Source organism: Equus asinus, chromosome 4 (genome assembly GCF_041296235.1).
Source record: "Equus asinus isolate D_3611 breed Donkey chromosome 4, EquAss-T2T_v2, whole genome shotgun sequence".
Classification (NCBI taxonomy): Eukaryota; Metazoa; Chordata; class Mammalia; order Perissodactyla; family Equidae; genus Equus; species Equus asinus.
Window position 1 is genome coordinate 99926904 of NC_091793.1, and position 17924 is coordinate 99944827.

Sequence of the window (17924 nt, forward strand, 5' to 3'; positions counted from 1 at the left end):
TGTGTAAAAATGTAGTCACCCTAGCTTCGAATATTATGTGAGAACTTCAAGAATTCTCAATTCTAAAAGGGGTAGTTTGCCACTTATCTATTTCAGCAAAGTCAGTTTGACGTATTTGTGATCATTTATTCCACCATCTAACTTGTACCCAGGTTTGGACAGTGGGGAAAAAATCATTACCACCTTGCAAATGAAGAATTCAACAAAATTGCCTATTAAACATGTCGAAGTGATTTTCTCAAACAAATCTATAATTATTTTGCTACAAATTCTCTTTAGAAGGATTCTAAAGAGTTATCAAATGAATGGCTGATAACTAGGATTTAAATAGCTGTTATATTCTAGATTATTCCGATCTTTGGTTCTAATGGCATGTGACCTATATCAAACAAGAATAAATTTGAGCACTGCAATTTAAAGTCAAAGTAAAACTTTATTTCTCTACAGGTTAAGATTTTTTTTCACTAGTACCAAAACACTTTTATAATAAAAGTAGAAAAGAAGTTAGATGTGTTATTTAGTCCATATGTTTTAAAGAATGAAAACAGTAAATAGGTAAGTAAATTTAAGTTTACCTTTCTCCTGTTTTGCTTTTAATGTCTGATCAGTATTTACCTTTAAGCCATTCAAATGAGATCACTGAAAAATATAAATACAATATAATATAAACAATTTTATTTTTGATGTGTCTCTAGCCATCGATTGATGGCCATTTTCAGAGTCCTATTTGGTATAAGTACCACTGAGGGAAGAACAAGATTTGTCATGGGACTTGTACGTTTCTTTTTGCTGATCCAATTTTCCATTGCTTCCTTTTCATATGAATAGCCATCTAAAAAAAAAAAAACAAATTATTTGCAATGTAGGAAAGGCAAGTTAGGATTACTAAAATGAGTTGGGTATAAAAACTCCGTTGCCAAGGCCTTTATTGTGATTTAAGTGGCACTCTTGTCCTGTGCCACTATTCCCAAAATATTTCTGCCACAACACCTTGAATTCTGCTATTTACGATTAAGATTGAACACATTACCTTGAACGATGTCAGTATTTTACTGATTCTTTTTGAACACTACAACTGAGAAAAGGACGCTGTAAAGAATTCAGATGTAGCAGAAAGGAAAGAAGCCAGGCGGAGTGGAATGGTAGTGAAGATAAACTGCCCCGTTAGAGCTGCTAGCTATGTGTGTAAATTAACGTGGCTGAAGATGAGAGAAAAGAGCCTTAGGAATAACTCAGAAAAACTTTTCAACACAGTGAGAAGTCAGGGAAACATTACAGAGAGATTATAGAACTTGGCTTACTAAGCACTTGACAGTTAAATGGATTTATGATGCAAAAAAAAATCCACCCATTGAAGTTTTTAATTACGATGTTCTTGCAAAATTCTTTGCGTTTGCATATGCAAAGATTGGAGTTTTCATTTCACTACTTTCTTCTTTATACTTGTACTTCAAACTGAAAATCTTAGTTCCTAATTACATTCACACGTTAACCTATTTGCTTTAATCTACAACGCATACAACTGTTTCAACTATCTATGCCAATATATTACTAACGTAAGACGACTTTCTGGCTCTGTCACCAAGACAGATACACTAGGGTGCTGTAATTGAAATACTGTGTTTGAAAATCACTTGAAAAAAAGATTCTTCTGTTTGATTATGTTACCAACTTTGACATACAATTTGGTCCATTTGCTTCCCTTTTTATCCTCCTAATTTTTAGAGATTGGTTTGTTTTCATGATTTATTTTAACTCTGTGAAAACATTTAAGTGATTGTGAAGGTAACAACTATAAAATAAGGTACTTTGAGAGGAATCCATTCTCCCTCTCTCCAACCCATGTTCCCTCCTTTCTCATACAGGTAACCGTGTAAATGCAAGCAAATGTGAGTACACACTCAGTACACATACATTCTTACAGAGAAGCTAGCATGCTGTATACACTATTTTGTACCTGATTTGTTCTTTACTTAACTATACCTTGCTTTTTTATTCCGCCCCCCCCACACACACAGTACTCCACTGTATGGATGTATTGATGGACATCTGGGTTGTTTCCAATCTCTGCCTTTTACAAATAGTGCTGCAATGAAGTCTTATCATTTTGGGGGAGATGCCAGAAGTAGGACTGCTGCATCAGAGAGTGAATGTATATACGAGTGAATGTATATACGAGTGAATGTATATACGAGTGAATGTATATACGAGTGAATGTATATACGAGTGAATGTATATGTATATACGAGTGAATGTATATACGAGTGAATGTATATACGAGTGAATGTATATACGAGTGAATGTATATGTATATACGAGTGAATGTATATACGAGTGAATGTATATACGAGTGAATGTATATACGAGTGAATGTATATACGAGTGAATGTATATGTATATACGAGTGAATGTATATGTATATACGAGTGAATGTATATACGAGTGAATGTATATACGAGTGAATGTATATGTATATACGAGTGAATGTATATACGAGTGAATGTATATACGAGTGAATGTATATACGAGTGAATGTATATACGAGTGAATGTATATGTATATACGAGTGAATGTATATACGAGTGAATGTATATGTATATACGAGTGAATGTATATACGAGTGAATGTATATACGAGTGAATGTATATACGAGTGAATGTATATACGAGTGAATGTATATACGAGTGAATGTATATGTATATACGAGTGAATGTATATACGAGTGAATGTATATACGAGTGAATGTATATGTATATACGAGTGAATGTATATACGAGTGAATGTATATACGAGTGAATGTATATACGAGTGAATGTATATACGAGTGAATGTATATGTATATACGAGTGAATGTATATACGAGTGAATGTATATACGAGTGAATGTATATACGAGTGAATGTATATACGAGTGAATGTATATACGAGTGAATGTATATACGAGTGAATGTATATGTATATACGAGTGAATGTATATACGAGTGAATGTATATACGAGTGAATGTATATACGAGTGAATGTATATACGAGTGAATGTATATACGAGTGAATGTATATACGAGTGAATGTATATGTATATACGAGTGAATGTATATACGAGTGAATGTATATACGAGTGAATGTATATACGAGTGAATGTATATAATTTTGCTACATATGCCACTACTTCCATAGGAATTCTACCATTTTTTTATTCCTACTAGAAATGGCGATGAGTGCCTTTCTCCCCAGAGCCTTACCAAGAGAATACGCTGTCAAACTGGATTTTTATCATTCTCTCATAAGCAATGGTATAGTGTATCAGGTAGTTTTAATTTATTATGAGAGAGAACATTTTTTCATTGTAAAGCCATTTGATTTTCTTTTTCCTGTGAACTGACTGTTCATATTTTTGGCCCATTTTTCTATTAGGTTGCTCTTTCCTTAGTTTAGGAAGATTTTTTAAAAAATTAAGATATAATTGACATTATTAGTTCCAGGGGCACAACATAATGATTCAATACGTGTCTATATTGCAAAAGAATCACCACAATAGGTCTAGTAAACGTCCGTCACACCACACAGTTACAATTTTTTCCTTTTTTCTTGTGATGAGAAACTTTCAAGATCTGCTCTGAGCACCTTTCTAATGTACAATACAGTCTTATGAACTGCAGTCGCCATTCTGTACATTACATCCGCAGGACTTACGAACTTTATAACTGCAAGTTTGTACCTTTTGACCATCTTCACCCATTGTGCCCCTTCCCCATGCCACTACCCGCCTCTGGCAACCACCAGTCTGTTCTCTGAGTTTGGTGTTTTGTTTTGTTTTAGATCCCACATTATAAGTGAAATCATATGGTATTGGTCTTTCTCTGACTTATTTTACTTAGCACAGTGCCCTCAAGGTCCATCCACGTCACAAATGTCAGGATTTCCTTCTTTTTTATGGCTGAATAATATTCCATTGTGTATACATACATTTTCTTTATCCATCTATTGATGGACACTTAAGTTGTTTGCATGTCTTGGCTATTGTAAATAATGCTGCAGTGAACACGGGGGTGCAGATGTCTTTTCGAGTTAGTGATTTTGCTTCCTAAGTGGAATTAATTGCTGGGTCATGTGGTAGTTCTAGTTTTAACTTTTTGAGGAACCTCCATACTGTTCCATAGTGGTTGCACCGTTTACATTCCCACCAACAGTGCTCAAGGGTTCCCTCTTCTCCACGTCCTTGTCAACACTTATCTCGTCTTTTTGATAACAGCCATTCTAACAGGGATGAGGTGATGTCTCATTGTGGTTTTGATTTGCATTTTCCTGGTGATTCGTGATGTTGGGCATCTTCATATACCTGTTGGCCATCTGTATATCTTCTTTGGAAAAATGTCTATTCAGTTACTCTGCCCATTTTTTAATCGGATTGCTTGGCTTTTTCCTGTTGAGTTGTATGTGTTTATGTATTTTGGATATCCTTATCAGAGAGATGATTTGCAAGTATTTTCTCTCATTCAATAGGTTGTCTTTTCATTTTGTTTCCTTTGCTGTGCAGAAGCTTTTTAGTGTGTTGTAGTCTTACTTGTTTATTTTCGTTTTTGTTGCCTTTGCTTTTGGTGTCACATCCAAAAAATCACTGCCAAGACCAATGTCAAGGAGCTTACCACTCATGTTTTCCTCTAGGGGTTTTATGGTTTCAGATCTTACATTCAAGTCTTTAATCCATTTTTAGTTGATTCTTGTTTATGGTGTGTTAGTGGTCCAGTTTCATGCTTTTGCATGGGGCTGTCCAGTCTTCCCAACATCATTTATTGAAGAAACTTTCCTTTCCACTGTATGTTCCTGGTTCCTTTGTTGTAAATTAATTGGTCATATACGTGTAGGGTTTATTTCTGGGCTCTCTATTCTGTTCCATTGGTCTGTGTGTCTGTTTTTATGCCGATACCATACTTTTTTGACTACTATAGCTTTGTAATATGGTTTGAAATCTTTGTAGTCTGAAACCTCCAGCTTTGTTCTTCACTCTCAGGATTGCTTTGGCTTTCGGCATCTTTTGTGCTTCCATACACATTTTAGGCTTGTATGTTCTATTTCTGTGAAAAATGCCATTGGAATTTTGATAGGGATTGCACTGAATCTGTAGATTGCTTTGGGTAGTATGGACATTTTAACAATATTAATTCTTAAGAGCACAGAATATCTTTCCATTTATTTGTGTTGTCTTCAATTTCTTTCACCAGTGTCTTATAATAGGTCTTTCTCCTCCTTGGCTAAATTAATTCCTAGGTAGTTTATTCTTTTTGATGCAATTGTAAATGAGACTGATTTCTTAATTTCTCTTTCTGATAGCCTGTTAACTAGCATACAGATTTTTGTATGTTAATTGTGTATCCTGCAACTTTACTGAATTTGTTGATTAGTTCTAACAGTTCTTTGGTGGAGTCTAGGGTTTTCTATATACAATATCACGTCATCCACAAAGAGAGCCAGTTTTACTTTTTCTTTCCTCTTTGGATGCCTTTTATGTCTTTTTCTTGACTGACTGCTCTGGCTAGAGCTTCCAATACTATGTTGAATAAAAGTGGCAAGAGTGAGCAGCCTTGTCTGTTTCCTGATCTTAGAGGAAATTCAGCTTTTCATCATTGAGTATGATGTTAGTAGTGGGCTTGCCATATATGGTCTTTATTATGTTGAGGTATGTTTTCTCTATACCTGCATTGTTGAGAGTTCTTATCATAAGTGAATGTTTAATTTTGTCATATGCTTTTTCTGCATCTATTGAGATGATATGATTTTTATACTTCATTTTGTTAATGTGGTATGTCACACTGATTTACTGATATTGAACCATCCTTGTATCCCTGGAATAAACACCACTTGACCATGCTATATGATCCTTTTAACGTATTGAGTTTGGTTTGCTAATATTTTGAGGACTTTTGCATCTATGTTCATTAGGGATATTGGCCTGTAACTTTCTTTTCTTGTAGTGTCCATGTCTGGTTTTGTTATCAGGGTAATGCTGGCCTCATAGCATGAGTTGGGAAGAGTTTGAGAAGGACTGATGTTAATTGTTTAAGTATTTGATTTCTTATATCTATGGAATATTAACACTTCACCGATTTTTCACTTATTTCTTTTGGACTTTGAGTCCATGTTGAGAAGAGTCCCTATTTCTAGGTTATCAAAGAATTTACTTACATTTTCTTCTGGGACTCATAAGGTTTCATTTTTTTATGTTTATATCTCTGATCCATTTGGAATTAATTTAGATGTACAGTACAAGAGATGAAGCCAGTTTTATCCTTTCCAGATGGCTATTTAGTTGTCAGAATACTACTTCTTTAAATTACTTATTTTTCCCACTAACTTAAAATACCATTTTTATTATTCACTATATTTCCAAATGTCCTTGGACCAATTTCTGGATTTTTAAAAATTACTTTCCATTGGTCTATCTGTTCATGTGCCAATCCCACACTGTGTTATTGATAGAGGCTTTATAACATGTTCCAATATCTGGTAGGGCTAGCAACACTCTTTTTTATTTAATACGTTATTTGTTGTGTGTTCTTTCCAGTGGAACCTAGTAATCAGTTTCTGTATCTCTAAGAAAAAACCCACTAGTGACATCTTGCTGAGTCTTCCTGAGACTTCTGAGGCATCTTGCTGAGTTTTATAGTATTCTTCACGTCTATTTGCAAAATTTTGCATATTTTTTATGTCTAGGGTTTTTTGTTATTGTAAATTGTCTTCCACTATACCTTTTAACCACTTTTTGTTTACATGCACACACAAAAACACACGAAGGCTCTTGATTTCTCTTTAACTTGCTAAATGCTGATTAGCCCTGTTAAGCTATTGTCTCTCAGCTCCAAACCCACATGTGATGCTGAGGACTTGGCGTGCTGGGGCCCAGATACTGCAAAACCACATTTCTGCCTTGCCAGCTGGCTCCCTGTTAGATCCTGCATGGGATTCCCCTAGAGGGAGACAAAAACAGGGTGAACTCCTGGCAGAGTTGTGCCTAGCTATAGCCTTCATCTAGCAGGGAGAGTTGGTTACACTCCAGACAGTTTTGTTTGCTTCACTGTAGGTACTGCACAAGTTTGTCTTATCCTTACCCCTCTAGAGAGACTAGCACCAGCTGGGTAGCTCCCCCTTCTTAGAGGCTGGGATTCTGGTTCTGAGAGACCCATGTGAGGTTCTGATAACCTCAACTTCTTCCCTTTGTTCTCAAGAGTCCCAGAGATGGTAGATGCTTTCTGCAGATACTGTTAGCACCATTTGAGATATAATTCACATACCATAATCCACCCTTTTACGTATATAATTCAGTGGTTCTTAATATAATTCACAGAGTCGTGCATCCATCACTATTTAATTTCAGAACGTTTTCATCACTCCATAAAGAAACCTTGTACCCATTAGCAGTCACTATCCCCTCCCCTGGCAACCACTAGTCTACTTTCTGTCTCTATAGATTTGCCTGTTCTGGACATTTCCTATAAATAGAATCATATGATATGTGGCCTTTGGTGTCTGGTTTCTTTCACTTAGCATAATGTTTCCAAGGTTCATCCATGAAGCATGTATAAGTATTTGTTCCTTTTTATGGCTGATTAATATTCCATTATATGGATATACCACATTTTATTTATCCAGTGATGAGACATCAGGGTTATTTCCACTTTCAGGCTTTATCAATAAGGCTGCTATGACATTCACATACAACTTTTTGTATGAACATATGTTTTCAGTTCTCTTAGATATATACCTACAAGTACAATTCCTGGGTCATATGGTAACTATGTTTAACTTTTTGACAAACTGTTTTAAACAGCTGCACCATTTTACTTTCCCAACACGTTATTTTCCATCTTTTTGATTCTAGTCTCTTGTGATGAAGTATGAAGTGACATCTCATCGTGGTTTTGATTTTCATTTCCCTAATGATATTAAGCATCTTTTCTAGTGCTTATTGGCCATCTGGATATCTTCTATGGAGGAAAGTCTATTCAAATCCTTTGTTTATTTTTTAAATGTGTTGTCTTACTGTTGCGTTGTAAGAAGAGTTTGAGTAGGAAAATATACTCAATTTTTATTTATAAAAATCTAAGTATATATAACGAACCTCAGTCTTACATAGCACCATCACACTCACTGGCCTATTACTGATAAATGATGTGCATGTTAATATTACTAGGTGAAATATTGTAAGTTCAATGACAGCTAATTCATTTGCCACCAGACTAGATAAATCTGACAATAGCATGTTTTTAACCTTCCAGGTGAAAGGAGCCCACTTTTGTTATTAATTTCTTAGTTACATTCCATCATGGTGACATAAGGCTATTTGTATAATTTCTGGTGGTGGTGGTGTTTGGTGCTTAAATATGAATGTCCCGTATGTGTTCAAAAAGAAGGTGTACTTTTGAACGTCCGAGTTTGATACATTACTTTGATCTGTTTTGGCCTGAGAGGTATGATCATGTCTGTTACTGTGCTTTCTCCTTATACTACCTGTAATTTCTGCTTTATGAAAGTTGTTGCTGTGTTTGGGACTGCATGGCTAGTAATGGCTTATCTTCACTGAGAATCGTGGTCTTCAGAATTATAAATTTTTTTGGGGTCGGAATTCTACTTTTGCAGACAAGTATTTAACCCCTTCTTCATGTTCAGTTGTCTCATCTTTGCCTATCCTTTTATTTCTAACCTTCTGGATCCTTGTTTTAGCTTGGATTGCACTTTGGTAGCTGCTCTAAAAGTTTTGTCCCTTTAGGGATGAGTTAAGCCAAATTGTTTATTAATATTACCAGTACCTTTAGTAATAGTTCTATCATTTTTGTAAATCACCTATATAAATTCTTTCACTATGGGAGCTGGGTTCCATCAATTTTGATGCTTAGGGAAGTTTCTATTTTTGATCTACTGGTTACCTTTACACTAATATCTTTTAAAAAGAGACCAAGAATATTATTAGTGTCTCTTGGTTCCTTACTATAAGAAATATTCAAATTAGCTGGTAGTCTTTTTCTCTCCCCCAGTGTCTAAATTTCAAATAGGCTTTTATTGGGGCCGGCCCCGTGGCCAAGTGGTTAAGTTCCCATGCTCCAATTCGGCAGCCCAGGGTTTGCCAGTTTGGATCCTGGGCGCAGACATGGTGCTACTCATCAAGCCACACTGAGACGGTGTCCCACATGGCAGAACTAGAAGGACCTACAACTAGAATATACAACTATGTACTGGGGGGGCTTTGGGGAGAAAAAGGAAAAATAAAATCTTTAGAAAAAAAGAGCTGTACCAGATAGTTCTAGGAAGTAAAAAATATTTAACATTCACAAAATTTTATTTCAGTTTAATATACTCAGATGAATAGGTTCTGGTAAAATGCCACAGTAATGATACCTATTATAAGATTTATTCATTCCTTAGACTTCCATTTCTGGTAATAAAGCAGAGTAAGTAGATCCCAAAATTTCTTGCTACATTATACTTAGAAATGGCAACTAAAAGAAGCATCTTTTTACATAGATAGCTGACTTCCAGGTTCAAATGGCTTCACCCTAGTGAAAAGTTCAAGTGAAAAATATTAGCTCCCTGGCTTGGGCTCTGAATTTATATCTGTTGTCCAAGAAGAAAGCTTGCTCAGCCCACTGCTGCCCACCTGTTGTTCTGGGAAATGGACAAAGCAAGCCCAACACCTCCCTCGAGCTATACCCTCTTTCCACACTGGAATTCCACGGAGAATACTTGACTGAAGATGAGCAGACACAGGGCACACGCAGACAATAAAGAGCAGGATTAGGACCCCACAAACCTCAGAAAATGAAAATAAATACAACCTGTGAGTATTTCTAAAATAAGGCTGAATCTAAGAAACAATATACTGTGAAAAATATTTAATACTCATATAGCTCTTTTTTGTCATTAGACTGTTCCAGGGCACTGTTACCTATATTAACACTTAATCTGCACCACAGCTTTATGAAGAAGCTGATGCATGGCCTGAACAACTTTCCAAGGTCACGTGAGTCGGCAGCGACAGAGTTGGGATTTAAGCCAAGCGGTCTGGCTCCAGAGTCTATGCCCTTAATCGACAGGCTAAATCAGATTTCCAGAAGTGACAAATAACAGTCACTGGAATTGTGAAAAAACCTCAGTGGGACAAGGTTAAATAGTGCCTAGACAATGCAGAGTAGATGACTGGCAGGTAGGTCTAAGAAAATTACCAAGAAAGACTGTAGAGATAATACAGGACAGAACAGCAGAGAATGAGAGTGGCTGTTTTCCAGAATCGATCAATGGCACAGAATTCCATTCAAGCAGCACTGTGCACCCTGAACAAGAGAAGTAAAAATACCCATCAAAGCAAAACTCTGAAACAAAAAACCAGAATTAAACTGAATTATACTTGTACTGCAACAATAGAGGCTAGAGAGTGTGTTCTCCATAAATAATTGAGATAAAACACTGAAGGGTTTTGCAAAAAAGCAAAGTGGTCAGACAGGGTTTATCAGGTTTTTACAATTTTGAAATGAATTATAAGTGTGAACACTGATTTTTCTAAAAAGCTATATAAATGAATTAACATATTTAAGTGTTCAGAATAAACCTGAAAGGAACAAAAGAATAGATGGGACACCTGACTAGTGCAAAGTTGTCACTCTCCTCCTCACCCCACCCCTAAATTAACATAGTTTTTAGGTTTTCTATAATTCTAATCAAAATGTCAGATTTTTGAAGCATGACAAAATGATTCGAAAATTTATCTTGAGGTCTAAATGGGCAAAAATTAAACCAATTGTTAAAAAGAATAATGAACGGTAATCATAATTAAAACTAAGAATTTAAAATATGGCAGTGCAGGACCGGCCCCATGGCCAAGTGGTTAAGTTCCTGTGCTCTGCTTCAGCGGCCCAGGGTTTCACCCATCTGGATCCTGGGCACAGACATGGCACCACTCATCAAGGCATGCTGAGGTGGTGTCCCACATGCCACAACTAGAAGGACCCTATCAGTATTAAGAATTTATTCAAAAGTAATATTTAAACAAATGTACCTGTATATACTAAATGACTGAGGATTTTTTCTACAGAATTATTTGAAGATGTCTATCAATCAATCAACAGAGTAAGGGTTCATTTATGGCACATTCACACCGTGAAAGACTGTCCTGTAGTTGAGTGACATAGTTCTGAATATACTGACAAGGAATACTATCTGATATATTGATAAAATTTTTTTAAAAGTAGGTATCATATCCCATTTGCCATAGAGCAAAATTATAAATGGATAGAAAAATATCTGGAAGGATACACCAGAATCTCCACATTTTCAAAATAATTATTTCTGTATTGTTTATGAAAGCAGCATGTGCTTGGTGAAAAATAATTTAAAAGGATGGATGAATAAAAATACTGTATAAGAATGCTGACATACAGGTAGAAGTGGCTTGGAAATTTTTCTGGGGTAGTTAATTCAATAGGTAGAAGGTAAAAGCCTTCGAAAACACCAGAGGAAAGAAGCCACGAAGGACAAGTGATCAGGAAAGAAGGGGAAAAGGGAACTAGAAGGAAGCAAAATAACTGGAAGCATGTGCTGGCAGGAAGTGGGCCAAACGTATCAATCACAGTATAAAGAAATCGGTTCAGGGGCCGGCCCTGTGGCCGAGTGGTTAAGGTCGTGCCCTCCACTGCAGCGGCCCAGCGTTTCGCCAGTTCAGATCCTGGGTGTGGACATGGCACCGCTCATCAGGCCATGCTGAGGCAGCGTCCCACGTACCACAACTAGAAGGACCCACAAGTGAAAATACACAACTATGTACCTGGGGGTTTGGGGAATAAAAAGGAAAAAAAAAAATCTTTAAAAAAAAAAAATCGGTTCAATTATATTAAAGATGAGGACAGTTTTTCAAAAAAATTAATTCAACCGTATGTTTTCCACAGGGAACACCTCTAAAACAAAGTAACACAGGAAGGCTAAAAATGGAAAGTGACTCTCCCAGGATTATGCTAAGCAAAAAAAGCTAAACCCAAAAGGTTTATTTACTGTATGATTCCATTCATAACACTTTTGAAACGACCAAATTTTAGCAATGGAGTACAGATTAGGGAGGCAGGTGGGAAGAAAGCAGGTAGGTGATGGATGTAGTTATAGAAAGACAAGAAGGGAACTGTTCTGTCCTCCAAAAGGGACAAACTTGTACAGAACTTAATACATAAAAAAAACTAGGGAAATCTAAAGATTTGTGGATTGCATCAATGTCAATATATTGGTTGTGATGATATAGTATCGTTTTGCAAAATGCTGCCGGTGGGGGAACTGGGCAAGTGTACAAGATCTGTTATAGCTGCATATGAATCTACAATTACTTTACTTTAACAAAATAATAAAATAAGTGGGTGACACCACAAAGCTTAAAATGAAAGACACAGGCAATATTAAATGGAAGTAAGGCTCTGGAGCAAGTAGAATTCTCAGACACTGCTGGTGGGAGTCTAAACTGATACAACCAGTCTGGATAACCGTGTATATCTACTCCTAGGAATACACCCAATAGAAATGCACATGCATGTTCACCAAAAAACATGAATACAGGTTCATGGCAGCACTGTTTAAAATAGCCAAAAATGATCATCAACAGTAGAACGGACAAATAAATTCTAGTATATTTACACATGAGAACTAACAAATTACTGCTTTCTGCAACAAGGACGAATCACACAAACATGATACCTAATGAAAGCTAGACCCAAAAGACACATTTTATTATTTAATTTAGATAAGGCTTAATAAAAATGTGCTTCTGATTAATCTGTAATTAAAGTCAGGATACTGATTACCCTTGGTGAACGACTGTTCATTATGTGAAAATTCAAGATGTACACTTATGTTTATTTTTAAAATAAGTAGATCGAAATATACCACACAGCCATAAACAAAAAGCAAGAGAGCCAAGATTAAAACATATGAGACAAAAATTCAAGGGAAAATATGTTAAATTATGCCAACAAGAATATTTTATGGTGATGAACTAACTTATTAAAAGCTAGATTGGAATTCATAATTGAACTTGCAGTTAAAAACTCTCCTACAAAGAAAACTCCAGGCCTAGATGACTTCACTGGTAAGTTCTATCAAACATTTAAGGAAAAAATAATAGCAATACTATACAAACTCAGAAAATAGAGCAGAGGGAACACTTACTAATTCATTTTATGAGGCCAGAATTACCCTCGTACCATGTCAAACATTACAAGAGAACTACAGCCAATATCCCTTATGAACACCACAAATACTGAAATAATAGCACATCAAATTCAGCAATATGTAAAGGGGGCAACTCAAATCCTAAAGGTTCCACAAAAAAAACTCAGAAAGTTGCAGGATATAAAATCAACATACAAAAATCAGTTGTGGTCCTACATACTAACAATGAAGAATCCAAAAAGGAAATTAAGAAAATTCCATTAACAAACAGCATCAAAAAGAATTGAATAATTAGTAATAAAGTTAAGGAGGCAAAAGACACATACACTGAAAACTACAAAACATTGCTGAAAGAAAGACAAAAAGAAAGAAATCCCATGTTCACAGACTGGAACTTAAAACTGTCATATTATTGAAAGCATTACAAAGTCAACACAATCCCTCTCAAAATCCCAATAATTTTTTTTTTGCAGAAATAGAAAAATACATCGTGAAATTCATATGAAATCATAAGGGATCTTGAATAGCCAAAACAGTCTTGAAAAAAAGTTGGAAGACACACACTTCCTGATTTTCAAAGTTACTACAAGGCAACAGTAATCAAAATGGTGTGGTACTGGCATAAAGACAGACATAGAGACCAATAGAATAAAGAGTTCAGAAATAAACCTCACGAATATGGTCAAATGTTTTCAACAAGGGTGCCAAGACCAGTCTTTCCAAGAGATGGCATTGGGAAAACTGGATATCCACACACAAAAGAATGAACCTAGACCATTAAAAATTCAAACGGATCAAAAACCTAAATGTAAGAAAACAGTAAAAATCTTAAGAAGAAAACATAGGGGGAATGTTTCATGACACTGGACTTGGAAATGATTTCTTGAATATGACATCAAAAGCATAAGCCACAAAAGAAAAAGTACATAAAATGGACCTTATTAAAACTAAGAACTTTTGTGTATCAAAGGACCCTTTAACAGGGTGAAAAGGCAACTCATGGAATCGGAAAGATATTTGCAAACCATCTACCTAATAAGAGATTGATATCCAGAATATATAAAGAACTCCTATAACTCAACAACAAAAAAAGCAGAAATATGCAAAAAACCTCAAAAGAAGATATACTAAGTGGCCAGTACACATGATAAGATGCTCAACATCCTAATCATCAGGGAAATACAAATCAAAACCTCAAGATACCACCTCACCCCAACAGGATGAAAAAAAAAAACCCAGAAAAAACAAGTATTGGCAAAGACGTAGAAAAGTTGGAACGCTTCATGTATTGCTGGTGGGAATTTAAAATGGTGCAGCCACTGTGGAAAATGGTATAGTAGTTCCTCAAAAAATTAAACACAGAATTACTATATGACCTAACAATTCCACCTCTGGGTATACACCCAAAAGAAGTGAAAACAGGGACTTGCACAGATATTTGTATACCCATGTCCACAGCAGCATTATTCACAATAGCCAAAAAGTGCAAACTACCCACATGACTATGTTTGGATGACTGGATAAACTAAATGTAGTATATACACACAGCAGAATGTTCTTCAGCCTTAAAGAAATTCTGACACATGCAACAGTGTGAGTGAACCTTAAAGATACTATGCTAAGTAAAATAAGCCAAACACAAAAGGACAAACATTGTACGATTCCACTTATATGAGGTATCTAGAGTAGTCAAATTCAGACAGAAAGTAGACTGGTGGTTCCCAGGGGCTGGGGAGAGGGGGGAGTGGGAGATATTATTTAATGGGTATAGAGTTTGTTTTGTAAGATGAAAAGAGTTCTGGAGATGGATGGTGGTGATGGTTGCACAACACTGTGAATGTACTTAATACCACTGAACGGTACACTTAAAAATTGTTAAAATAGTAAAATTGATGTTATCTGTTTATTTTACCACAATAAAAAAATCAATGACTGTAACTATGGAAGGCAGAATAATGGAACATGTGAATACTTGGTGTTAACATGGCAAAGGGGAATTAAGGTTGCCAGTCAGCTGATTTTAAGATAGGAAAGTATCCTAGACTATCCAGAAGGGTACAATCTAATCACATGAGTTCTTAAAAGCAGAAGAGGAAGGTAGGAAAGTGAGTCAAAGAAATGCAATGTGATGCAAAAAGATACAACCCACCACTGCTGGGTTTGAAGATGGAGGAGGAGGGTCCCCAGCCAAAGAATACAACAGCCTCTAGAAGCCAGTGTATGTTTCCTCTTGCTTCTATAACAAATTATCACAAACTCAGTGACTTTGAAAAACACAATTTATTATCTTACAGTTCTGCAGATGAGCAGCATGAAATCAGTTCCACTGGGCTAAGATCAAGGTGTTGGCAGTGGCGTTCGTTCTGAAGGCTCTAGGGAGAATCTGTTTCCTCGCCTTTATCAGCTTCTGGAGGCAGCCTGAATTCCTTGGCTCCTGTTCCCGCATCACTCCAACCTCTGCTCTGGGGTCACATCTTCTGTGACTGACTCTCCTGCCTCTCTCTCTCTTTCACTTATAAGGATCCTTGTGATTACACTGGGTCCACCCAGGTAATACAGGAGAATCTCCTCATCTCAAGATCCTTAACTTGATCGCATCTGCAAAGCGCTCTTTGCCACATAACACTACATTCACAGGCTCTGGGGATTAGGACATGGACATCTCTGGGAGCTATCATTCTGCCTATCAGAGCTGGGAGGAGCCCTCAGCTTACAGCCAGAAAAAACCCAGGGGCCTCAGTCCTACAGTCACAAGGAATTGAATTCTACCAACAACCTAAATGGATTTCCACTAGAGCCACCAGAAAGGAACGCAACCTGCCAACACCTTGATTTTAGCCTGTGAGACCGCACTGGACTTCTCACCCATAGAAGTGTTGTTCTAAGCCACTAATTTTGTGGTGATTTGTTACGGCAGCAACAGAAAACTAACACGGTCATCTATCATATTACAGGCTAAAGGAGAAAAACATATTACTTTAATGGATAAGCATTTTATAAATTTTCAGCAACTCAGGATAGAAGGGAACTTCTTTAACTTGATAGAGGCAGCTAACATCACACTTAACATGAAAATTGGAATGTTTCCTTCCTAAGAGCCGGGTGAGGTAAGGTACAGTAAGGTAAGAATGTCTGCTCTCACCACTTCTCTTCAACATGGTACTGGAAATCCTGGCCACAGTGATAATGAAACCAGCTCAACAAAAGGTTGACATAAGGGAAGCCATATTGTAGAAAAGAAACCATACTATAACTTTAAATGACCTCTGACTGACTAACCCAGCTAGGTATGTACCCTCCAGGAGATCCACCTGCTCTGCAGATTTTACAACCCCTACTTGTGCATATACCTCCCAGCTGCAGTAAGACAATAACTTCATTCTTTTGAGTTCCTTAGGAATGCAATGACCCCCAGACAGAAAGTCTATGCTGATAGCCATCATCAATGAAAAACTGAAAAGATCTGGTGTGGCAACTTCTGGGTCAACACTCCTGACCCCCTCCCCTATAACCCACTGGCCTATATAACCACTCAAGATTCTGTGTTCCCCTTAAGATGGTTCTTTTGGACATTCTTTGGCCATCTTCCCCCTTGCTAGCAAGCTGTAATAAAATGCCCTTTCTCTACCACCATCTTGCCTCTTGACGACTGGCTTCTGTCTCATGGCGAGCAGATCATGCCCTTTGCGTGTGGGGTTGCCGGGTGGATACAGATTGGAAAGAAAGAAATCTGTCGAGAGGAGAAAGGTTTTGGCCTCGGTGCATGCATGCTTGGTGGATCCCCGTGGCACCCATGACCCCACAGCGCACACACCCATACCCTTTTCTCCTCCCAGCAAACCTCACAGGCTTGGCTGAGTGGTGAGGACCAAGAGCACAGAGCTCTGAGGCGAGAGGATCGGGAAACTGGTCCCTTTTCTCGTGGATCCAGCACTGACTGAGCCCTGCCACATGGTTCCTAGGAGACTGGAGGGACTCAGCCTGACCTTTGACCTCAAGGACTCACCTTGTGTGGGACAGAGCAGGTGGACAGTGACATCTGGATGCAGTAAGTGCTAGGACAGCAGGTGTGTACAGCACAGAACTAGAGGCCAGAGGCTTTTCTTTTTTTTAAGCCTTCAGCCACCCAAAGCCAGTACTTTCCTCAGTGTTATTGTAAGAATTAAATGAGATAACATGTATAAAGTATTTTGGCTTTGCTTGGCTCCTAGTGACTGAAAAAAGTTAGATACTATTATTAACAATAATAATACTGTTATCCTTCTTGTAATTATGGTGGGGAAGGGCTCTATAGAAAAGGCATCACTAGAGAGAAGGCAGATCTGAAGGATGACTAAGAATTTAACAGATGGAGACAAGGGCGGAAGAGCATCACAGGTTTCTGTTCATCCTTGATGTATAGTTTTAAATATACCATCATAAATAATAGGTATTTAAAGTGACTAAAAGTTAGCCAACGAATTCTTTCTATATTCTGGTTCAAGATTCAGATTTACAAATGTTGGAGAGGTTGTGGAGAGAATGGAACCCTCATACACTGCTGGTGGGAATGCAAACTGGTGCAGCCACTATGGAAAACAGTATGGAGATTCCTCAAAAAATTAAAAATAGAACTACCATACGATCCAGCCATTCCACTACTGGGTATCTATCCAAAGAGCTTGAAGTCAGCCATTCCAAAAGTCCTATGCACCCCAATGTTCATTGCAGCATTATTTACAATAGCCAAGACAT

General features: G+C 37.0%; 1 protein-coding gene across 18 annotated transcripts in view; it reads right to left on the minus strand.

Annotated features, from left to right (window-relative positions):
• Window positions 1-653: 653 nt before the first annotated feature.
• Window positions 654-17924, minus strand: part of WDSUB1 (WD repeat, sterile alpha motif and U-box domain containing 1) — a 56405-nt gene continuing 39134 nt past the window's right edge. For all 18 annotated transcript variants that reach the window (XM_070507839.1, XM_014859601.3, XM_070507847.1 and 15 more), the window contains one exon: window positions 654-832. In XM_070507839.1, the coding sequence (XP_070363940.1) occupies window positions 675-832 (158 nt within the window). In that variant the 3' untranslated portion in view covers window positions 654-674. The remainder of the gene's footprint in view (window positions 833-17924) is intronic.